The 25,150-nt window shown below is 52.3% G+C and overlaps 1 protein-coding gene across 1 annotated transcript in view; it reads left to right on the forward strand.

The window, feature by feature from the left end:
- The window catches only part of CACNB2 (calcium voltage-gated channel auxiliary subunit beta 2), a 260,397-nt gene extending 240,029 nt beyond the window's left edge, over window positions 1-20,368 (forward strand). Inside the window, exons 7-14 of the mRNA XM_077154738.1 lie at window positions 410-543; window positions 3,479-3,559; window positions 3,975-4,033; window positions 10,031-10,140; window positions 16,377-16,528; window positions 17,994-18,089; window positions 19,284-19,469; window positions 19,997-20,368. Coding sequence (XP_077010853.1) covers window positions 410-543; window positions 3,479-3,559; window positions 3,975-4,033; window positions 10,031-10,140; window positions 16,377-16,528; window positions 17,994-18,089; window positions 19,284-19,469; window positions 19,997-20,368 — 1,190 coding nt within the window. The remainder of the gene's footprint in view (window positions 1-409; window positions 544-3,478; window positions 3,560-3,974; window positions 4,034-10,030; window positions 10,141-16,376; window positions 16,529-17,993; window positions 18,090-19,283; window positions 19,470-19,996) is intronic.
- The last annotated feature ends 4,782 nt before the right edge of the window (window positions 20,369-25,150 follow it).

A 25,150-nucleotide genomic window follows, 5' to 3' on the forward strand; every position in this document is an offset into this window, starting at 1 on the left:
TCCCCTCCCACCCCCGCCCCAAAGCCCGCCCTGGCCCTGTGTCCTGAATTTAGGATCACCAGGACTTCCCGAACGCCCTGCTGCCCTTTCACTGGATCTTTTCGTGCGACCCTCACACTCCCCTGAACCTGCAAAACTAGCGGAGATGCCGGGGGCACATGGTGACAGAGGCTCCCAGTGGCAGCGGGCATGACAAGGGGTCAAGCAACATGCGCCGCCCCTTAACATGAAAAATAACAGTATGTTTGAAGTTAGAAATTGAATGCGCTTTCCGACAAGCTGTGTCCAGGAGCGCGTCCTCCCGCTGGCTGGGTTTGGGCACACAACATTCTTGACATTGGGCTCTGTGGATGACCTGTGCCCCCCCCCCGCCCCCTTGATGACTTTTGAATTGTTTGTCTGTGTGTAGCTATAGACATAGATGCTACTGGCTTAGATGCAGAAGAAAATGGCATACCAGCCGACCACCGCTCCCCTAAGCCCAGTGCAAACAGTGTCACGTCACCCCACTCCAAAGAGAAAAGAATGCCCTTCTTTAAGAAGGTAACGGCCGTCCAGGCCCCGTCCGCCCACCCGGCTGCTGTGCGCCACCCCCGTCCTGTTGCTGTCCGTGTCCATGGCCAGCCAGTAACGTGCATGTTCTGTTCTCTGTCTCCCTCCATGCTGCGCTAGCTAAGCAGAAGCCCAAGGCGGTAAGTGCCAGCGTCACGCCCCACGGTTCATCCCGCGTGACTGTTCCCGCTCTAGGAAGAGCGTCACGCAGCCGTTGGCCCCGTGCAGCGAGCGCCCGTGGCCGTGCCCCGGGTCTTACACTCTTTGATGGAATACGGCGTGTGTGCAGCTGCCGTGCTCCAGGCAGTCGGCACCACCTGTGCGCTTACCTCATGTTGTTTCCAGATTTTAAACGGATGCGGCGGCACGTGAAAACTGTTAGGAGATGCTGACGTATGGCCTCCAGATACTTAGCATGTGTGCAGAGTAAACTCTTCAGCTCTTATTTTAGTCGTTATTTAGGCTCTGATCCGTGAGGGGCTCAGTCTCCAGGGGTGCAGGAGCAGTGCAGAGCAGCTGCTGGGCGGCGGGCCGTCAGGTTTGCCCCTTGTCCCGTGGACACCCCCATGTTCCTGCTGCCTCCGGGCAGATGCCAGCCTCTCAGCTGCCAGACGAGGCCTGGGGATGGGTGTAGAGCCACAGCACCCATGAGGTGCCCTCATTCCTGCTGCCAACTGCAGGCCATCCAGCTCATCCTCTAGACCAAGTCAGCACCCTCTGCAGCACCAAGTCCTGTGTGCCAGGGACCCCAAGGCGCCCTCCTCCCCGCCTTTTACACCCACTCTGTGCAGGCCACTGCCCCTTAGCACCTCAGGCCCTCACGTCCACCCAGGCATGCGTCTACCTGGCATGCAGGTGTGGAGGGATGGCCAGGCCCTCCTGGGCTCTCCGTGGACCGACTCTCCCACAGGGGTTCCTGGCTCATGACTGAGATACCGAGTAGATTTTTAGGAATAAGTTATCGTTACATTAACAATGGAAGACCTCGGCACTCCAGGCAAACCTGCCACACCTGGGTCCTGTGTGACACCCCGCAGGGGGGGCCAGTCTCCCGGGTCCCCCTATGCTGCAGCTGGAGCATCCAGCCCAGTCCCTAATGGGGTCAGAGTGTCCAGCCCTGTCTCTAGCAGGGTCGGTAGTGTCCAACCTGAGTCCTCACAGGGTCAGCTGTGCAGCAGCGCAGCCAGCGAGCGTCCCAGAGCCTGCAGCACTCGGCAGACCAGGGCGTCGGCTAAGCGGGGTCTAGACACAGCAGGGATTTGCGATTTGCATCCACTGAGATTGCAAAATGTTAAAAGTATGTGCTTATAATTTTCCACTAAAGAATTGGAGGAAGGTAAATTGGCAGGAGAGATGATGTCAGCGCTGGTGTCCCTGCCAGTATTCCATCAAAGTGGGTAACTCTGCGGCCGCCCTCCCAGGTAGAGCAGCTCGGATGCTCCAGCGGCAGCCGATGGGTAGCCGGGGCCAGAGGTGCTGAGGCCGTCCAGCACTGGCCGCGTGCAGTTAGGGAAGCTGTCCCTAAACGGGGCTGGTCTGGGTGTTGCTGGGCGGCCCTGGGACTGGATGCAGCCGCATGCAGGCACCGCCCAGAGCTCAGGTTCAAGACCCACCGTCCCTGTCCGTGTCTGGTTGCTTCCCAGCCGCGCTTGTCGTGCCTTGTGTGTCCCTGTGCCTGCTTGTCGTGTTTTAGTCTCTGTTCACAAATTGTGTTTACTAAAACTTCTGTTTATTAAAATTAATTTTGAATGCTAGGTAAACTTTCCACGTTAAGTGACAGCACAGTCACACCGTGTTTCTGTCCTCTGGTTATATTGTCTGTGGCTCTTGGCAGGCCCCAGGTGGGGCTTTGAGTTTGAAAAGCTTTTTAGTTCCCACCTTAAACAGCTGAAATTCAAGCTCAGCCAGAACGTTTGTAATGGGCAACTTTAAGCACCGCTAAAATGTTCTTCAGCAGCAGGCTGATGCCAAAATTACATTTGTCCATTGGATTATCAAACTCTTAAAATAATTTAAAGAGTTTTGATTTCTAAGATATATTTTTTCAGACACTCCTTCTTACAGAAAGATTCAGATGAAAAACAAACAGGGGTGGGCTTGTTTCCACGCTCGAGGAAACATTAAAAAAAAGTCATTCTTTGGGCCAATTTAACATTTTTTGCTTTTAAAATAGCCAATTACAATATAATCAAGGCAGTTAGCTTTTACTCACTTTTTAAAAACATTACGCTTTATTTTATTTGAAGCAGGGAAGTGGAAAAGTTTTAATAGTTTTAGAAATTGCTACACAATTTGGCTCCACTCCCTGCTCTTGGGAAAAAGAAGGAAGTTCTTGCAGGAGAAGCAGTGGGTGAGATGGGGAGGCAGCAGTACCAGTGCCCGTCCCTCTCTAGGGGGACACTGGGGGGCTGCTGGCCCGACTCCTCCCCCCTCCCCACGGCCCCTGTACCCAGAAACCACCAGCGGTAGGGTGTGGGGGGCCTGGAAACCACAGGCTGAGTTGGGGCAGGGCCTGGCCTGTCTCAGCTTCTCGGTGTGTATGGACTTAAATGCTCACAGGAAGAGCCAACACTTCCGGTGTCTGGGAGTCAGAGTTGTGGCCTCTGAACTGGGGTCTTACCAGGTGAGACCCCCTTGCAGAGGCCCAGGGCGAGCCCTGCCTTTCCCGCTCTGAGAGGCCCTGGGACCCCCTCCATACATCCCCCCAGAACCCGAGCTCTAGAGCTGACAGGTCAAGAGCTTTTCTCCAAAAGGCCATGGAAAGGGTGGCTGATGCCTTAAGAGTTTGGGAAAGAAGCTCCCACCCCTGACGGGGTGCCCCCCGAAAGAGGCAGTGGGCTAGGGTCTGGGAGCCACCCTGAGTTGGGGCGCAGGGACTGCCCGCCCCCAGCTGCGCCCTGAGCCTATCCCCCCCACCCCCCCACAGACGGAGCACGCCCCCCCCTACGACGTGGTGCCTTCCATGCGGCCCGTGGTCCTGGTGGGGCCCTCGCTGAAGGGTTACGAGGTGAGTCACCCCCGCTTCCAACCCCCCGGGAGCAGGCCCACCCCCCCAAAGCCCCTGGGAGCAGCCCCTGCCCCCCGAACACCCCCCAGAGCACCCCCAACCCCCAACCTCCCAGGAGCAGCCCCCGCCCCCTAACACGACACTCCCCCGGGGAGCCGCCCCTGCGATGCAGCTGCGGGAGGGTCCGAGCCCCACGCGCCTGCCCGAGGACTGTCACCCACACATCTCCCGAGTTCATGGAATTTACTCCTTGTTAATTGTTGTGTTATCAGAAGTTGGAAGGAGAAAAATGTGGGGCTTCATGGGGTACTTTTGAAACTCAGAGGTGAACCCCACGTTCCTAATAGGAGAAAATTGTTCAGCCGTGATTAGTCATGTTTCTATTGCACCTTAATTTATGCTTACTCAATTTCAGGTCACAGATATGATGCAGAAAGCGTTGTTTGATTTTTTAAAGCACAGATTTGAAGGGCGGTGAGTATTTCAGAGTACTGGGTTTGGTGAGTTTCTTCTTGAAGGAGGATGGAATCCTGGGGGCAGGGGGGCTTCTCAGGACCCTCCCCCCAGGTCCACGTGGGACCGGGCAATGAGCCGATGCAGCCCGACGCTGTGACCTGTGTCCGTCCCACCCGCCGCTGTGCAATTACTTCTCCCTTTACAAACGTCCTCACAACCTGCTTTTCTCTGTCCCTTCACCGCCACTCTGCACCCTCCTGTGCTCTCCGACTGCCCGTTATGCTCCCCGACCCCCAGGGCGGACCCCGGCCCCATGACAGTGCAGGGAGCCCCCCACCCCGTTCCTTTTGGTCTGGCTGGGGGACCCCCACCCCCAGGCTGTCCCTCAGTACAGGGCTGCTCAGGGACCCACGTGACTTCTGTGGCCCCCCTGTCCTCCCCCCACCCACCTCTGCCCTCCTGCCCTCTCCCATACCTTCCTCCCTGCCCTCCCCTTCCCCCCTGCCCTCCACCCTGCCATCCCCTCTGCCCCCCCACCCTCCCCCTGTCCCCCCTCCCATGCCCACTCCTCTGGCCATTCTCTTGGCCTCATGCTCCCAGGCCACGCGAAGCCCACAGTGCTCAGATGTGACCCCAGCCCCTGCTCACCTCCCCACCAGCCCCTGGTCTGCCCTGATAGCTCTTTTTTCTCCAGTCCTGCATCTGAGCCTTCTTCTCGCTCTCCAGAACATTCCAGAACCCAGCCAGCCTCAGGCAGCTCTGGGATCTGTGGGGTCCAAGGCCGAGCACCTCTCTCGGCTGGCACGGCACCTGGGGCTGCCTGAACAGCTCCCCTCCTTTGCCCAGAGCCACCAACTGGAGTCTCATTTTGCTCAGAGTAAAACCAGGACCCCATAGGGCCTGCCGGACTCCTTGGCCGCTGCCCGCCCCTCTCTGTGCTGCCCCTGCGCACTCAGCCCCCACGCCTCCCTTCCCACTGCCAGACACACGCCTGCCCCAGGGTCTTTGCCCAGTCCCCTCACCCCCACACCCCTGCTCCCCTCACCCCCACACCCCTGCCCCTCACCCCCACACCCCTGCCCCTCACCCCCACACCCCTGCCCCCTCACCCCCACACCCCTGCCCCCTCACCCCCACACCCCTGCCCCTCACCCCCACACCCCTGCCCCTCACCCCCACACCCCTGCCCCCTCACCCCCACACACCCGCCCCCTCACCCCCACACCCCTGTCCCCTCACCCCCACACTCCAGCCCCTCACCCCCACACCCCTGCCCCCTCACCCCCACACCCCTGCCCCCTCACCCCCACACTCCTGCCCCCTCACCCCTCACCCCTGCCCCTCACCCCCACACCCCTGCCCCTCACCCCCACACCCCTGCCCCTCACCCCCACACCCCTGCCCCCTCACCCCCACACCCCTGCCCCCTCACCCCCACACTCCTGCCCCCTCACCCCCACACCCCTGTCCCCTCACCCCCACACTCCAGCCCCTCACCCCCACACTCCTGCCCCCTCACCCCCACACCCCTGCCCCCTCACCCCCACACTCCTGCCCCCTCACCCCTCACCCCTGCCCCTCACCCCCACACCCCTGCCCCTCACCCCCACACCCCTGCCCCTCACCCCCACACCCCTGCCCCCTCACCCCCACACCCCTGCCCCCTCACCTCTCACGCCCTGCCCCCTCACCCCCACACCCCTGCCCCTCACCCCCACACCCCTGCCCCCTCACCTCTCACGCCCTGCCCCCTCACCCCCACACCCCTGCCCCTCACCCCCACACCCCTGCCCCCTCATCCCCACACACCCGCCCCCTCACCCCCACACTCCCGCCCCCTCATCCCCACACTCCCGCCCCCTCACCCCCACACCCCCGCCCCCTCACCCCCACACCCCCGCCCCCTCACCCCCACACCCCCGCCCCCTCACCCCCACACCCCCGCCCCCTCACCCCCACACCCCCGCCCCCTCACCCCCACACCCCCGCCCCCTCACCCCCACACCCCCGCCCCCTCACCCCCACACCCCCGTCCCCTCACCCCCACACTCCTGCCCCCTCACCCCCACACCCCTGTCCCCTCACCCCCACACTCCAGCCCCTCACCCCCACACACCTGCCCCCTCACCCCCACACACCTGCCCCCTCACCCCCACACCCCTGCCCCTCACCCCCACACCCCTGCCCCCTCACCTCTCACGCCCTGCCCCCTCACCCCCACACCCCTGCCCCTCACCCCCACACCCCTGCCCCCTCACCCCCACACCCCTGCCCCCTCACCCCCACACCCCTGCCCCCTCACCCCCACACCCCTGCCCCCTCACCTCTCACGCCCCGGCCCCCTCACCCCACACCCCTGCCCCCTCACCCCCACACACCTGCCCCACACCCCTCACACCCCTGCCCCCTCACCCCACACCCCTGCCCCTCACCCCCACACCCCTGCCCCTCACCCCCACACCCCTGCCCCCTCATCCCCACACACCCGCCCCCTCACCCCCACACACCTGCCCCCTCACCCCCACACCCCTGCCCCCTCACCCCTCACACCCCTGCCCCTCACCCCCACACCCCTGCCCCCTCACCCCCACACACCTGCCCCCTCACCCCCACACACCTGCCCCTCACCCCCACACCCCTGCCCCCTCACCCCTCACACCCCTGCCCCTCACCCCCACACCCCTGCCCCCTCACCCCCACACACCCGCCCCCTCACCCCCACACCCCTGCCCCCTCACCCCCACACCCCTGCCCCCTCACCCCCACACCCCTGCCCCCTCACCCCTCACACCCCTGCCCCTCACCCCCACACCCCTGCCCCCTCACCCCCACACACCCGCCCCCCTCACCCCCACACTCCCGCCCCCTCACCCCCACACCCCTGCCCCCTCACCCCCACACACCCGCCCCCTCACCCCCACGCCCTGCCCCCTCACCTCTCACGCCCTGCCCCCTCACCCCCACACACCCGCCCCCTCACCCCCACACACCCGCCCCCTCACCCCCACACCCCTGCCCCTCACCCCCACACCCCCGCCCCCTCACCCCCACACCCCTGCCCCCTCACCTCTCACGCCCTGCCCCCTCACCCCCACGCCCTGCCCCCTCACCCCCACGCCCTGCCCCCTCACCTCTCACGCCCTGCCCCCTCACCCCCACACCCCTGCCCCCTCACCTCTCACGCCCTGCCCCCTCACCCCCACACACCCGCCCCCTCACCCCCACACACCCGCCCCCTCACCCCCACACCCCTGCCCCTCACCCCCACACCCCTGCCCCCTCACCCCCACACCCCTGCCCCCTCACCTCCACACCCCTGCCCCCTCACCTCTCACGCCCTGCCCCCTCACCCCCACACCCCTGCCCCCTCACCTCTCACGCCCCGGCCCCCTAACCCCCACACTCCCGCCCCCTCACCCCCACACTCCCGCCCCCTCACCCCCACACCCCTGCCCCCTCACCCCCACACCCCCGCCCCCTCACCCCTTGCATACCTACCCCCACATCCTCACACACACCTTTCCCACATCCCTCACATATCTGCCCCCATATCCCTCGCACACCTTCCCCCACACCCCTCGTACACAGGTCTCCTCACCTGCCACACACACCTGCCCCCTTCCCTTGCACACCTGCCCCCACATCCTCACTTGTCCCCATACCCTTCACATACCTCCCCCACTTCCCTTGCACACCTTCCCCACAACCCTTACATAATCTGCCCCCACCCCGTCGCACACCTGCCCCCACTCCCTTGCACACCTGTTTGCCGAGGTGTCTTTTGAGCATTTCTCTGGCCAGGCAGTGTGGGGAGGAGCAGACACAGGCTTTGCCCTCCTGGCATCCCCAGAAGAGGTGGCCTGAACCCATGTGAGGGGATGCCAGCCCTGGGCGTCAGCTCCCGTCTCCTCCGCCCCTTAGACCTGATGGGATGCTGAGCTGGGGGTCAGTTCAGGGCACTGGGAGCGCGCAGTTGGCTGTGCTCCCTGTGTGGGCAACAGGTGGGTGGGCGCAGCCCCCTCCGAGCTGCTTCCTGCCCTCGGCAGACCCCTTGGGGGTCGGGGCTCCTGGGCACCAGCACAGCCTCCTGCCCCCAGGACTGAGCCCATGGCCTCGAGTCCCGCAGTGACCTCATGGGTGCCTCCCACTGGTCAGACACGACCCCCAAGAGTCTCCCTGGAGAAGGGACCCCGAGCGCCTCAGGCGATCCCCGCCTGGCCGTCCCCGCCCGGCCGTCCCCGCCCGGCCTCCTCTTGGGTTGACGGGCCGGCTGGCCCCGAGCCTGCGGAACCACGTCTCCGTCCCCAGGCCCCCCTCGTTTCCTGCGTCCAGGCCTTGCCTCTGTCGCCTTCCCCGCGGCTTTGCTCCTGCGGAACCGTGTGATACAGGAAGTCTCTGCCGTGGCGTGGTGGGGGCTGCCGGTTTCCATGGAACCGAGTCCAGCTGGTTCCCATAAGACTCACACGTGGCGTATTTATGACAGTCGCTTTTGGTTGCCCTGGTGTCGCAGCACCCACAGAAAGCTGGTGGCGGCCAGAAGTGCTCGGGGCCCTGGTGGGCAGCGGCGCCTGCTCGGGGTCCCGGCCTCGGCTCTGCCCCCACATCCCACCGCGGGCTTCCCTGGAGTCTCTCTGCCATGGCGGGAGCAGCTCTCTTCGGGGAAGAGGCCCGCGCGTGGTCGGCTCCGGCCAGCCTCATGACAGAGATGAGGTTTGCGGTGACGGCCTTCCGAGACCAGGGCGCCGCAGCAGGGCCAGCTGTGGGCTGCTCCCCCCGGTCCACGGGGACCCCGGGAGGGAAGCGGGCGGCCCTCGGTGGCCAGGACTGCTCTTCTCCGCCCCTGCTGTCCTGGGTGTCCGTGAAACCTGTGGACAGCCATCCCTTTGCAGATGGCAGCTGTCCTGTGCCGTCACCCCCAGGCCTGCTCCTCCTGTCGTTGCGCCCACGAGCCACGCGCCAGGCCTTAGCACGGGTGCCCATGAGGACCAGCCGGAGGGCTCTGCCCCCCACCCCCGAGGCGTCCCGCTCCCCGCCCCCGGCCCTGCAGACCCGCACCAGCCCCCGACCTGGCTCCCCGACCTGTGGCCACACTCCGCCCCGGATGTGTCTGGGGAGCAGCCGCAAGGACCTTTCGGAAACACCCTCCTGCCCGCATGCCCCTGCCCCCCGCGTCCCCCCGCCCCCCGCGTCCCCCCGCCCCCCGCGTCCCCCCGCCCCCCGCGTCCCCCCGCCCCCCGCGTCCCCCCGCCCCCCGCGTCCCCCCGCCCCCCGCGTCCCCCTGCCTCCCGCGTCTTGGCAGCTCCCCTGTGCCTGGGAATGCACAGCGGCTTCCTGGTCCAGTCCCCCCTCGCCCACCCACCGGCCTCCTTCCCTCCGCGTCCCACGAGGCTCCCGCCTGCTGTCCAGCCGCGCCCCCAGCCTCTGCCACCGCAGCCTGCGTTCCCGTCGAGGGGTGGGGTCGCCCGCAGCTGTCCTCACTGCCGTCCTGGGAACTGACCGTCTTGGGCACACCCCGCGGGCCTCACCCTTGTGTGTCTGTGCGGGGAGTCCTGGGGCAGGGGGTGAGCCCCTAGCCCCCCGCGAGGGAGTGTGTGCCCCGCAGAGGTCCCACCGGGCCCCAGGCTCCTCGCCAGTGAGAGGGGACTGCCTTGGGACCTGCCCCCGGGCCTTGGGCCCATTCACGGGGATGGCCTGTGTGGTCAGCACGGCCTGGCGCTCGGGAGGTGGCCTGTGTGGTCAGCACGGCCTGGCGCTCGGGAGGTGGCCTGTGTGGTCAGCACGGCCTGGCGCTCGGGAGGTGGCCTGTGTGGTCAGCACGGCCTGGCGCTCGGGAGGTGGCCTGTGTGGTCAGCACGGCCTGGCGCTCGGGAGGTGGCCGGGAGTGCTGAGCGTGCTGGGGCGGGTGAAAACAAATGGAGGAGTGAGTGGCCGGCGCGGGAAGGAGGGACTCTGCCTGCCCGCCGTCCCCCCACAGACACAGTAACCCATGTCCTGTGCCGCCCCCCCCCCGCCCAGGATTGCCATCACGAGGGTGACCGCAGACATCTCGCTGGCCAAACGCTCGGTGTTGAACAACCCCAGTAAGCACGCGATCATAGAAAGGTCGAACGCCAGGTCGAGCCTAGGTAAGTGTGGCAGGCGGCGCCGAGCTCAGGAGAGTGGGTGACCGTCGCGCTGCTGGAGCACGGCCGCCGTCTTGTGCACAGGGGAGTGGAGAGGCCCCGTGACGCTGTGACGCTGTGGGCGCTGTGTATCCCTCGTGGGAGCTGCACCTGCAGGCTCAGGGTCAGAGCCCGGCTTCCTCGTCCGAAAACAGAAACCGTAGCACCTTCCCCAGCCCTCCTCACAGCCGGCAGGCAGGTGCCCCGACGGGGCGGTCGTTCCGTCTCAGCGTTGCTCTGGCGAGGTCAGCCCTCATCCAGGCCGGGTCCTCTGGTGTCCGTGCCGAGACCGGGAAGCGGCGTGGTCAGCATTCCGAGGGATCCGTGCAGGCTTTCCTAGCGCGCTGTATGGGGTGGGGACGGCTTCCTGGCACACCGCACTTCTTGCCTGTGCTCAGAAACAAATCGTGGGGTGTAGCCGGTTGGTTCCACGTGGATCTCACTGGATTTTTAGTTTGCTGCTATAAATAAATTTCCCATAGGCTGTTGGAGATATCTAATATTGCTTAATTTCTCTATTGATATATTAAATAAATTATTAGGAGGCTCATTTTAAACAAAGTTTTTACTTTACCCTGAAGTACAATTATATAAAAAATTAAAAACTACCCAAAATAATAAACTATTAGTAATAATACTTCATAGAACTCAGTTTTGTGGTTTAGAAATATATTAGAAAATATGGCCTTACATTTTTCTTGTAGGAATTTCTTTTCATGTCCTCATCATTTGTGTGTGTTAAAACTCTTTCCATGTATTATTTGATGCTTACAGGAATTGTTACAAAATGTTTATTTCATATATTAAACTGATGTTTAAAAAACTGACTCCTAGGAAACACAATACACGAAGCTTTTTCTAACTTTGTTTTTAAACAGGAATGTGTTATATATTAATTAATTCTTGGTAAGGGATGAGGCTTTTTAGTTTAGTTTTTGTTTGTTTGTTTTTGTTTTTTTAATGGTAGCACTAGGACAGACGAGATTTGAAAAAGAGAATGAGTGCAGGCAGGAAATGACCAAAGAAGATATACCGCAGCCCCCAACACAGCCTGTTAAATCACACGATGCCTCTGCTGTGTGGGAAACAGGTTCATGTTACAACTTTGTACAAAACAGATTCTTTAACAGCCCAGGTGAGTAAGCACACGCACATGCACACGTTCTCTTCCTCAAGATTAGTCATGGTACTAGCTGATACCATTTTCTATTTCCTTTTTTAAATATTTCTTTTATATTTATTTTATCGTTCTTGCTTTCCTTAGGCCTGTGCGATTCTTCCTGTTGTTTCTGAACTAGCAGACTACTTAACCTTCCTGAGCCTCTCTGCCCATTTCTACAACGGCAGTGTTGCAGTGTGGGTCAGGATTGGGGGACAAGGTCATGATGGAGTTTTCTGGCACATAATAGAGGGCACAGCATGGTGGCTGCTATTCATAGTTTTAGTTCTAATTTCCCAAATATAATACATGGTTTATATAATTCTCCTCTATCTTTTTCAAAAATTAAAATAGATAAAGTACAACAGTTTTTTTTGTTTGTTTGTCTGATTATAGCTATCCTAGTGCATGTGAGGTGGTATCTCTCTGTGGTTTTGATTTGCATTTCTGGATGGCTAATGATGTTGAGCCTCTTTTCGTGTGCTTTCCGGCCATTTGTATGTCTCCTGTGGAGAAATGTCTATTAAGGTCTTTTGCCCATTTTTTAATTGGGTTGTCTGGATTTCCTTAATTGGGTTATCTGGATTTCTCTTAATTGAGTCTTAGGATTTCCTTAATATTAAGGATAAATATTCTGGATATGAAAACCTTTCCAGATATGTGGTTTCCAGATATGTTGTTTCCAAATATGTTCTCCTGTTGTGTAGGCTGTCATTTTATTTTCATGATAAGTCCCTTGAGGAGCAAAAGTTTTAAATTATGATGAGGTCCCATTTATCTATTTTTTCTTTTGGTTACTTGGCTTTGGGTGTAAAGTCTAAGAAACCAGTGCCCATCACAACGTCCTGAAGATGCTTCCTTATGTTTTCTTCTAGGAGGTTGACAGTTGTGGCTCTTATATTTAGGGCTCTGGTCCATTTTGAGTTCACTTTTATAGATTGTGTGTGGTAAAGGTCCTTTTTTTTTTTTGGCAAATGGAGATCCAGTTTTCTGATCATCCTTTGTTGAAGACACCTGTTCTTTCCAATTGAGAAGTCTGTGCTATCTTGTCACAATAAGTTGGCTATAAACAGAGGGTTGATTTCTGAGCTCTCAGTTCTATTTCATTGGTCCGTATGTGTGTCCTTCTGCTAATACTATGCTGTTTTGATTACCGTGGCTTTGTAATAAGTTTTAAGATCAAGAAGTGTGAGTCCTCCCCCTTCATCCTTTATAAAGATGACTTGAGCTATTTGAGCCCCTTGCCCTTCCATATAAATTTGATAATTGGCTTTCCATTTCTACAAAAAAAGTTCTTACAATTTTTATTGGGTTTGCATTTAATCTATAAATAGTAGTATTGACATCTTAATGACATTTAGTCTTCCAGTTCGTCAACACAGAACACTCTTCCATTTATTTAGGTCTTCTTTAATTTATTTTAGCAATTTTTTTGTAACTTTCTGTTTCCTTTATATCCTTGCTTGGATTTTTTCCTGGGAATTTAATTCTTATTTGCTATTGTGAATGGATTTTTTTTTTTAATTTCTTCTTCCAGCTTTTCATTGCTTCTGTATAAAAACACTACTGATTTTATTGTACCCTGCCACTTTGCTGAACTTTCTAGGAGTTTTGTTGTGGACTTTTCATAATTTTCTATGTATTGTATCATAGTTTATAATATCTCATTGCTTCCTTCATGTAATATATCATCACATAGGGAAATCCTTCTTCTTTTCCAATTTGCCTAATTGCTCTGGCTAGAACTTCCAGTACAGTGTTGAATTAACAGTGGTGACAGTGGGTAAACTGTCTTGTTCCTGGTCTCAGAAGGAAAGCCTTCAGTCTTTCACCATTGAGTAGGATGTTAGCTGTGGGCTTTTCCGATGTGCCCATTATCATGTTGAGGAAGTTCCTTCTGTTCCTAGAGTTCTAAGTGTTGTATCAAAAAAGGGTACTGGATTTTGTCAAATAAATTTTCTGCTTTTATGTATTTATTCTGTCAAATAAATCAATCAGATGAGATGATCATGTTTTTTTCCTTCATTCTCTTAATGGGGCATATGACATTAACTGATTTTCTTATGCTGAACCAATCTTGCATATGAGGGATAAATCCCATTAGATCATCGTGTATAGATTTTTTAATATGATGCTGGATTTGGTTAGCTAGTATTTTGTTAAAGATTTACCATCTATAAGAGATATTGGTCTGTAGTTTTCTTTTCTTGTGGTATCTTTATCTGGCATTGGTCTGAGGATGATACTGGCTTCATAGAATAGATTAGGGAGTGTTCTCTCCATCTCAGTTTTTTGGAAGACACTGAGGAGATTAGAGTTAAATCTTCTTAGAATGATTAGTAGAATTCCCCCAATGAAGACATCTGTGCTGGGCTTTTCTTTGTTTGGAGGTTTTTGATGACTGAGTCAACATCTTTTCTAGTCATTGGTTTATTGTGATCTTCTGTTTCTTCTTGAGTCAGTGTACATCGTAGTTTATGTGTTTCTAATAATTTGTCTATTTCATAGTCTAGGGTATCTAATTTATTGGCATAGTATCCTCTTATAGTCCTTTTTATATCTCTGGGGTCAATAGTAATGCCCCCTTTTTATTTCCGATTTTATTATTTGTATCCTCTCTTTTTTTCTTTTGTCAGTCTAGCTACAGGTTTGTCAATTTTTTTGTCTTTTCAAAGAACCAACTTTTGGTTTTGTTGATTCTCCCTATTGTTTTTTTGTTTTCTATTTCATTTATCTCTATATTTCCTTCTGCTTACTTTGGGTTTAGTTTGTGTTTCTTCTTGTTGTTTCAGTTTTTAGGTTAGGTCTGTGATTTGAAGTCTTTCTTATTTTTTAAAGGAAGCATTTAGAGCTATACATTTTCTGTCAGCACATGCATTTCCCTCAGCTATACATTTCTCTCAGAGAAAAAAAAAACTTTTATAATATCTCATTATTTCCTTAATGTAAGAAGTACAAAATATTTGTGTATGTAAGAACACTGCAAAGATATAAATACAATAATTATACATATATATTTATATACACATATATATTAGAAGAAATAATGTCTGGATACTTAGTATAATAATGGAACTTTTTTATTTTTCAGATTTTATACAGTGAGCACATCTCAAATTCATAATCAGTGAAAACAATTCTCAAGCCTTTAAAAACACGTCATATTCAAGGTTTTGAAGAGTTATTAATAATGTTGAGTACTTGCTATTAACAGGATAGATAGGTGAGATCATGTTATGATCTGATTTTTCAAATCTTAGCATAGATATTAATTGAAGCCAGGACTTGATTGCTGAGGGCAGTGGTCATGAAAGCATTTACAGGGCACAAAGAAGGTACATAATTTTACCGGGGATAAGAAATTCTAAAAATCAATATAGAGAAGAGTTAGAGTGAATAACAGAATTGGTAATCTTTTAGAACACTTTAATTTCTGGAATTAACAGAATAGCATTTTTATTTTTAAACAATTTTTTTACAAGAAAATTCAAATATGTATGAAAGAGGGTATTATAGAGATTATTACAAGGAAATCTAGGTACTCATCACTCAGCTTCAACTGTCATCACTCAGGGCCAATCATGGCTCTTTTACAGCCTCCCCTGCCTCCCACAGCCATCCCTGGATTATTTTGAAGTTAATCCCAGACAACATATAATTTCATTTGTTTCTAAGTAGTAACGGCGCTTTTAGTTTTTTTAACCCCATACTACTGTTACCATACCTTAACGCTCAACAGGGCTCTTAATCTCATTAAGTTTCCACTCGGCAGCGCGTGCCCTAGTTGTCACGTATGTATGTAAGAGAAATGTTTGTTTATGCATTATAAATATGTTACCATTTGCTTGAATCAGGATTCAAATAGGGTCCATCTCTTATGTCTGTTCTAAACTGTAGATTTTCCATGTGTCCTTATTTTTTCTTGTAATTTTTTTGCTTCAAGAAGCTGGGTTGCTTATTTTGTAAGGTTTACACAATCTGAATTTTGCTGACTTCGTTAGTTGTGTAGTTTACATGATTCTCTGGTCCCCTGTGTTTCTTATAAACTGACAGCTCCAAAGCTTGATCAGATTCAAGTTTGATTTTTAAAGTTTTTCTTGCAAGTCTGCATCATAGCTGTTCTGTAAACAAATACTATTTTGAAGCCAGTATCTCAAGCAGTTTGAACTCTAATTTTTAAAAGCCATTTAGACACAGAAAGAACTCTAGTGATAACATGTAAGGTAGACAGTGCCTTGCCTTTTCTGGAACATAGGAGTTAAAATTATCCCCAGGAAGGACCCTTCTGTCACGGCTGAAAACGCCTGAGGGGCACGAGACAGCACCCTGCAGGCCCCGGGTGCTGGCTGCAGGGGCTTGCCCCTCCAGGCCCACTGAGGGCTGTGGGCACACCTCAGCTTTACAGACTTGTGCTGCCTCATCCTCTAGCACATGTGGCTGCTGAATTTCAATTAAATTTTAAACATGTAGCTGCTCATTCACACTAGCTGCATTTTAAGTTCTCGACAGCTGCTCTGGCTAGCGGCTCCGTCCTGGGCAGCACAGGCGGGGAGTATTTGTGTCATCGCTTGGAGGTCTCAACAGTGCTGTTTTCAACTTTAGAGGGATCATGGAGAAGTAGATGTAATTTTCTTAGAATTCAAATACATTTTTGGTGCTTTGATGTTTTCTATATATTTCATAATATGGATTTTCTCGGGCTTGCTGCCTCTCGTAGATAATTGCCCTTTTTTAAAAAAACGATTTTAGAAGTGAAAATTATATAACCCCCCAAATTAGCAGAGAGAGCACCAAGAGTTTCCCTTTCATGAGCATAAAGTATTCTACTGCAAGTAAATTTCACAGCTCCATGGTCTTCCGGGTTCCGAGAAGGACCCCTAAACTCTGAAGGTGTGGTGGAGAAACAGCCCGTCCCAAAGCACACCTTTTACCAACCGTGTAGAAGCACTGACCTAAGGCTGGCCTGCCCACCCTCCTGCTGCAGAATGGAGGGCTGCACCACTGTACTCTCAGCAACTGAGTGCTGCTTCACCTTTTGCAGCGGAAGTGCAGAGTGAGATTGAAAGGATATTTGAGCTCGCGAGAACACTGCAGCTGGTCGTCCTCGATGCGGACACCATTAACCACCCGGCTCAGCTTAGCAAGACCTCCTTGGCCCCCATCGTCGTGTACGTCAAGATCTCCTCTCCTAAGGTAGGTGGGCGTGTGGTGCGCCTCACACCCAGGTGCACGGGGCTGCGCCCGCTTTCCCGTTAGAAAAGGCCGTCTCTGCAGGATGGATGTAGGGTCTGAAGAGACACCTGTCAGCCAAGAGTCCCTGACGCTGACACGGGCAAAGCATGATTATTTGTTTCCTGGCTTAGAACCGTGATGCTGAAAGTGTGGTTCACGGGTCTCTTTGAGGTCCCCAAGGCACTTTAAGAGGTCCACAAGGCCAAAACTAGTTCTGCTCACCCTTTTCCCTGTTTTGAATTTGCACTGATAGTACAAGCGCAGTGGGAGGTAAAATGGCTGGTGTGTAAACATGAACCAGGACAGCAGAACCAGACAGTACCTGCAGATACTGCATTCACCACACTACGTTCTATGTATCAAAGAAAAAAAAAAGCCAGTTTCACTTAAGAATGTCCTGATGAAGCAGCAAAATCGTTCATTCCTATTCTTAAGTACAAGTCCTTTTCATATTCAGTGTGACAAACTAGGATGTACACATAAAGTGCTCCTGCTGTATACCAGATCAGGCAGCTGTCTTGAGCATAAGCACTCACATGATTATTTGAGCAGTTTTCCGTGGTGCATCAGTTTTATTTGAAAGAACAACTGACAGGCTGGCTATTCAGACTTGAGTATTTGACATATTTCCTTGAACCAAGTGAGTCGCTGTTTTCCAAATGCTCAAGGAAAGATGCTACAAATCATGCATGGAAAAAGATCCATTCAAAGTGCAAGAAAGACCGATTTTTGCTGTAACAGAGTAAGAAGGCTTATATCAGATTCCACATGGCAACTAGCCTTTAAGAAACTGCCACGTCTTGATATCTGGTGTGGTAGCAAAAAGCATCCAGTTACTTTGCTCAATTACATATCTGTAGGAGGCCAGATTTTCATTTCTTCAACCAAAACAGTGTACTAAAAAAGCAGAGTACTTGCAGAAGCAGGTAGAATACAGTTGCCTTCTACAAAGCCAGACATGAGAGATTTGCAAAATCGTAGGCATTTTAATAATTTGTTAGCATGTATAGTTCTTGTTTTTTAGATGAATAATGGGTTTTAACATTTTCCCAGCTTTAATTTCTAATATGGTACATGTTGATAGATGTAGCTCACATGAAAAGGTCTTTGGAATTCTCAATAATTGAAGTAAAGGGGTCCTGAGACAGAAGAGCTTGAGAACTTCTGGTTTAGAAAAGATGACTCAGGAACAGCTCTGTGCTAGTTCTTTTCATGAAGCTTGCAACTGAGATTTATATTAAAATGTTGATTTCACAATAATCCTAAATACAACATAAAAGATCTCCACATTGCAAGGCAAGGGTGCTAAAAGCCCCTGGCCCCCAGGCAGCAGTGTGCACAAGGCGGGCCTGCGGGGTGAACAGGGCACTTGGTGGTGTACCTGGCTGCAGGGCCTCCTCTCCTAAAGAACCCCTATCTTTTACAGGTTTTACAAAGGTTAATAAAATCTCGAGGGAAATCGCAAGCTAAACACCTCAACGTCCAGATGGTGGCAGCTGATAAACTGGCCCAGTGTCCTCCAGTAAGTGACCACTACCTGTGTATCATCCAGTTGGAGAGGGCAGAGCTGGCATTAGATTAAAAAAAAACAAAAAGACCTGATGGTTCATCATTTCTCATGGAGGAGAATCCTGGCCACTTAGCGATATCATAATTCTGGTATCATATATGATCATTTGTCATATATTCCAAAGACGGGAACTGTCCTACCTTCCACCATGCTTGGAACATGAGAGGCTGGAAAATGATTCCAACTGACAGAAAGTACATGCTCACTTCTGGGGCAATTTTGCTTTAATAGCCAGGATCTAATTGGCATCTTACATAAAACAAGGTCAGGTTGGTAAGATGACTCCATTTGGGGTTGGTTTATATTCAGTGCTAATCATGGGGAGCTAGTTGCCTGCTCTCATGAGCTGTTTTGAGAAATTGGTTTGAGGGCATGAAAAAACAAGTAAGACGACCAGATCCTGAGATCTGAACACACTCCTACTTCTGACGGGCCACGCTCCATGCCTTGGAACTGCATGTCTCTTCTAGGTGATTCTTTTTAGCAAAGGTGTTTCAGAAGCTGTAAGAGTGGGTCTATATCCTGTATTTGGTTATTTAGAGTATGTTAAAATGTATAATAAACGTTTTGTTAAAAACTTCTTTTGAAGTGATCAACTTTTTTCCTTCCCTTAATGAACTGTTGTGAAGTTTGGACTGTCAAATCATCAGAGCTTTCAGCTTCGCCTGCCAAATTCATGTCCTAATAATCTTCCCTTATCACTTTCTAAAACTAAAGTTTTTAGTGTCCATGTCCAGAATAAGTCCCCTTTTGTACTGTTTGAGTTTTAATTCTTATGTTCCTGTTTTCATTGTTGCTAGACACCTTTTCGTTATTACTGTGCCCGTAACAACCATTATTTTATACCTGTTCGCACTGGTCAGTGTTACCAGTGAAGCATTCGGTGTCCTGGACAGTTGTTTGAGGTGCCAGATGCTCACAATCTGACTAACAGAGCAGGCAGCCAAGAGGGAGGAAGGAGGTGCTTATGCAGGAGCAAATGCAGGGGGCACCTCCTCCCACTGCCTTTCATCCTCCTTTCTTATCCCTTCCTCCCCCTCCTCTTTCCCTCCCCAGCCCCCCTCAGCTCCCTCCTGTGAGGAGGGAGGTGGGGAAGACCCAGGCGTTGAGGGACAGGTCCCTGTGCTCTGTCACATGCGTCTGCAGGAGCTGTTTGACGTGATCCTGGACGAGAACCAGCTGGAGGACGCCTGCGAGCACCTGGCTGACTACCTGGAGGCCTACTGGAAGGCTACCCACCCCGCCAGCAGCAACCTCCCCAACCCTCTCCTTAGCCGGACTTTAGCCACTTCCAGCCTGCCCATGAGCCCCACCCTAGCCTCTCACTCACAGGTAAGTGGCCCAGCCCAGCACCCCCAGCCCCAGGCAGGATGGGCCCCCAGTCCAGTTGAGGGAGCTGTGGAGAGCCATGGCCCCGTAGGGCGGGTGTGCACCTGTGGGAAGCTGTGTGCAAGTTCTTCCTGGAGCCCAGGCAGATTCTAGAACTCAGGGCACCATGTCCTGGTGGGCGGGTGCACACCCTGGCCTTCCCGTTCCCCGCCTCAAGGCCTCAGGAGTGACCAGGGCTCCACGAGAAGGTCCTGGAGCAGGGTATGTCCCACGAATGCCGCTCAAACATTGCTCTTTTATCACTATTTTTTCTTACTCCTTAAGCCAATGCCTCCATGCTAAGGGGCTCCCCGCCCCCAACATAGATTTCAGCATGGGTGGGTGAAGGGTTCACCCCCGTGCAGCACAGAAAGGGACGCCCTTCCTCCTTCCCGTGCACGGTTCTAGGCTGGCAGACATTTCACACAAAGTCTGACTTAGTGTAGTTGGGACCGGCGCGCTGACCTGGCCACACCTCCTCTCCCTGCCAGGTGTCTCCCGGCGGTCCCAGGACGGAGCGCTGCCCCCGGGCCGGCGAGGCGCCCTGTGCGGACGGGAAGGGCCGGCCCCTGTCCTCGGCCCAGCACCACGCACACCGCAGCGGGCCTGGCCGCGGCCTCTCCCGCCAGGACACGTTCGACGCGGAGAGCCAGGAGGGCCGGGAGCCCACGCGCACAGAGCCCCCCGGGGGCGGCGAGCACAGGCACCGGGAGCCCCGGCACCGGCCTCCCCGGGAGCAGGGGCGCGAGCAGGAATACGGCGAGGGTGCCAGGGCGCGCGGGCGCCGCAGGTCCAAGGACGGGGAAGCGGCGGGCCGGCGGCGCGGAGAGGACTGGGCCCGGGAGGCGGCCCTGCGCCCCTGACGCCCTGCGCGCCGCGGGCGAGCTCGCCGCCCCACGGGGCATCGGCGCGCGTGAAGGGCAACAAACAGCATGAATTACGTTGCTATTCCTCGTTCTCCTTCCGAAGGGCTCGTGGGTGCAGCTGCGGCGGCTGCGGGGCCCACGGGGGGCGCGGCCCAGCATCCGGCACCGGAGTCGGCGACGCGGACCTGCGTCTAGATCGTGGCGCCCACTCTGCCTGTTCACTCACGGACCACTGTCGTACCTCTGGCTGACTAAATTTGGGGACAGATTCAGTCTTGCCTTACACAAAGGGGATCATAAAGTTAGAATCTATTTTCTATGTACTAGTACTGTGTACTGTAGAGGCAGTTTGTAAATGTTATTTCTGTCAACACCTTCTTATAATTATATATTATATATATATATATATCAGTTTGATCACACTATTTTAGAGTCTAAATGCCAAGTTAGCATATTTGCTTTATGAATTACAGGGACTAGAAACACCCACATTCAGGAAATTTGTAATGTTGTCCAGTTTCCCCATCGCAGTAGGAAGTCTGTACTGTAAATGCGTGATTGCGTGGCTTAAAGACCTTTGATTTCTCCCTGTCATACCATCCCTTGAAGTTTATCACTGCGACCATAAATTATGGTGAACAGGACTCCAGAAAACGTCCTAACCCCAGCAGCTCATGCTGACTGTGGCTGGTGCGCCCTGGTCACAGCCTAGGGCCCCTGAGGGCCCGTGTGTGCGTGTGCTGGGCGTGCAGGGTGTCCAGCCCAGGTGAACGGGGAGCTGAGGAAGCTGAAGGAGTGCTGAAGGCTCGTGAAGAGACACTGGCAGCTCAAGCTGCCCCTGGCTGGCTTCGCATGTTAACTGCTGTGCATTGCATCGCTTTAATGCTCCATTGACCGGTCAGAGAATGTGAATCGTTTGCTGCCAAAGGTGGCCCAGGAAGCATTCGTGTGCTGGCTCCTTGTTTTTGCTCCAAGAGTAAAAATACAGGCAACTTTTACTGTGAGTGTTTCACTGGAAACGTGCAATCCTTGTGTGTTAGAGTTCTTGTTTTAGTAAGAGAAGTTTACATAGCTGGTGGAATTATTTTGTGGGAAAATAAATTTTTATGACTCCTCCCACATCCTTTTCTAAGCGTGCCTGTTGTGGTCGCCTTCCTCCCCCCACCCAGCTCACTTTCCTCAGTACCCACAAGTGCCGCTTAGAACCAACGCTTCTGCCAGTCAGAGGCGATGGGGCAAAGTGGAATGACTGCGAGGAGTGAGGTGCTGGGAATGCTCCCCCTTCTCAGGCAGCTGCTCTCACCGACACGCAGACGCTACACACCCACCGTGCTGCCAGTTGGGCCAGGCCTTGTCTGAGTCCTCTGGACGCAGCTGTGGACAGGTAAGACAGAACGAGGAGCACAGGACCTCACGCTCGAAGCTCTCCAGGAAAACGCCTAACTTCAGATCTGTACATAGTTAGGATTTTGTTTAAAAAGTTTATCTATTTTTTGGTTTGCTTCTTGATTATTCCAGGTTCTTGCCAAATAGTTTTGAACCTTTTTAAGTAAAATTATTTTACATTTTAACTCCCTATTTCTCTTACCCAAGATACCTCAAAAGTGTTTTAAAAATGAATAAGGATGTTTTATCAACTAATTTATGAAAGTCTTCCCTCAGAATCTATTAGCTCTGTACTGTTTATGAGTTTATCGAATATAAAAACAGTGGTCATGGCAGCTTTATTTCTGACAATTTTCACATCATTTGAAAACCGTATCTTCCTTCTATAATACAGTTCTCAAACTTGCCACCCTCTTGAGATAGTAAAGATCACTGCCCCCCTCCTTCCCTATGTGATTTATCTCACACAGTGCCCTCGGGAGATTCAAATTTTTGAAGTATTAACTGGTATTTATCTTGCTGCTATCAGTAATTCCTCTCAAAGAGAAGTGCTAACAGGTTAATCTTTTTTAGCACATGCCTGGATTGTTTTCCAACTTCACTATGAAGCATGTTAGTCTCGGAGTGTCCCTCAAATTCTACTACAGGATTTGACATGAGAGCAAGTACACTGAAAACTATGTAGTGGCCGTGTGTGCGAACCATGTACTACACCTGTAAATGAAGACACAATTCCAAGGATAATGGGATATTTATCGACTTGTGGAATGTAAAATCAGTCTTTTCACATAGCAAAGGCTTAATCTCAACCTCCTCAGCTGTAGAGCTGGTTTTGTAGTGAACCTAGGGACTGCTGGAAATGTGGAAATGTACCTAGCAGTTGTGTTTTCTATCACCCGTTTCAGTGTTTGCTGTGCTCCTCTCTGCTGTCCATCTAGGTCACTGTGAACAAAAGGTGCTGCTAACTGCAGGGTGTCCTCACTGTCCTTGGGACAGTGCCGTGCATTCCTGTTCCACGCTCACTGTTGGCTACCCTGAGCTGTCCCACAACCTGGTTGAAAGTCATTCCTATAAAACTTTGAAAATAAAGAGCTGGTTTCTGCACTATTCAGTAGCTGTAGCATTAATTGCATTTTTGGAATGACCCTTTGAGAGTATGTTAAATGGTCAGCAACATTTACTACACGTGTAGCATCTACCTTCCTGGGCGTTTTAAATCAAGTTCCTGGTTCCCCATTATTTCAAGATCAAGTCCACAAAGCCCCTTGCAGTTGGGATCCAAATTTACCCTTTGAGACGTTGTCTCACCATATCTTCTTGCATAGAAACTCCAGCCTTCATTGTCTTTGCACAGGTGTTTCTTCTGCCTGGAATGCCTCCTCTCCTTCTTTTCCCTCTTCCCCACCCAGGAGACTCCTTCTTTTCAAGACCCAATTCAAATGCCTTCTCCTTTAAAAACCTCCCAAACCCCTCTAGGAAGTCACTACTAACCCACTCCTGTTATGCTCCCAGAGACCTTTCACTGTGTCTGAGGAAAACGAGGAAAGGGTGACAGTGCCAGGTGCGCATGGTGAGGCCTCTCTGCCCACCTCGACTCTACAGGTGCAGCAATTCCTCATTCAGACTTTGCACTGTATCGTTCCCTCACCTTTAAAGAGAACATCCATCTTAACAGCAAGAACTCCTGTCCTTGTGCCTCTGCCCTGTGACGCAATGCTGCTGGTTTCACAGTGCTTTGATCTTATTAGCACTCCAAGAGTCTCATCACTAGAAACAGCAACTGCTAGGTCAGTTGCTTAATTTCTGCAAAATCATTTTTAACCATTTGTACTTTACTAATTAAAATCTGATAAAGAGTTTTGAAATAAAATGTACTCGATGTTGAATTGAAATGCTTTGTTTAAACAAATGCTTTAAATATGTTAAAAGATATTAATCACCCCACATTTCCCTGATTTTTTCCTTTTTACAGTATTTTTTAATTTACACATCCCTTAAGATTGTGTTTTATTTTCCAAGTGGCTTTTTTTAAAGGAAAAAACCCGCTGAAAATTGCCTATGTTAAACAATTTTAACACTATTTTTCTCCTCCATAGTGGCACTGCTTGTACTTTCATATATGCTGATATTCACCAAAAATCTACACAAGTTGGTGTTCACTGCTAGGCTCATTTCCCACCATTTTTAACCCAGCTTAGCATGCAAGACTACACAGAGGGCATGAGGGGAAATGGGTTTTGTGGAATTTCTTGAAATATGCCTAGCATCTGAGGACGTATGCCAAGCCATATAATCAGGTGGGCCACAGGAAAGCAGCACTGTCTTCAGTTAGATGCCATCTGGTCAGGCCTGACTCCCGGGGAGCTGGAAACATCTCCCACTCACTCAACAAGCAGCTCCTGACCAGCTACTAGGAAGCAGGAACAGACAGCGTCCCTGCTCCTGGGATATGGCCTGCAGCGGGGTGAGGGCATGGCCAGTGATGACAGTGGGGAGGCTAACGGAAGGATGTCAGCAATCCAGGTGCTGGGAACACAGGAGACGACCTCTTTGGAGAAGAGCGAAAGAGCTTACCTGACCCAAGAGGCCTTGTGGCCTTTGTGGGTACAACCGCTGAGAGAAGTGCCCACAGGAAACCTGTGTGGGGAAGGAACAACCCCACTGTCAGGCCGCTGTTTCCAACAGTCCACTCCAAAGGCCCAAGGGGAACCTCTGAGTAATATGAAAACTGACAAGACAGATGGGTGCCTTCAACACCACCTAAGACAGGCTTCCTGTGGCTTGGAATCCCTCACTGCTTTTCTGTGTGACTGCCAAGCGCCCTGGGAAGGAGCTACCCGGCACTGCTTGGGGCATCTGAGGGATCGAGGCCCAAACCCAGAGAAGCTGCTCCAGTTCGGGTAAGATGTAAATGGTTGGTAGTGATGATGACAGAACTATCGTTTGCAAAAATAACCCTTTTGGTTAAAAAAGAAAAATACTTTTATAAGCATGTGTCCTACTAATAGTTGATCAATGGGTTTACTGATTCTTTAAAACAGGGAGCTGCAGGGTAAGGGTCCTGCTCATGTAACGTGTGTTCCAACAGATGATAAAGGGTGAATTTTAGGATTTTCTCATTTTGTCAGTCTACAATGTAAGGAACATACTCTACTTTTTAGTTTACAATTATGGGGAAAAAATTAAAACATAGCGAGGGCAGACTCATTTAGAAGAGGTCCAGTCCAGATTTCATTCGAAGCAACTTACCAAACAGCAAAAAAAATAAAAAGATCCAGGTCAAATATTTAGCTCAATTCTCGGCATCTGGCAAATGTTATACTTCCCATGCCCTGATTTCTTAAGGAACTCAGGAACAAGAAACACTTTTTATCACCAAATTCAATACTGCTA

The sequence above is a fragment of the Tamandua tetradactyla genome, chromosome 1 (assembly GCF_023851605.1).
Source record: "Tamandua tetradactyla isolate mTamTet1 chromosome 1, mTamTet1.pri, whole genome shotgun sequence".
Classification (NCBI taxonomy): Eukaryota; Metazoa; Chordata; class Mammalia; order Pilosa; family Myrmecophagidae; genus Tamandua; species Tamandua tetradactyla.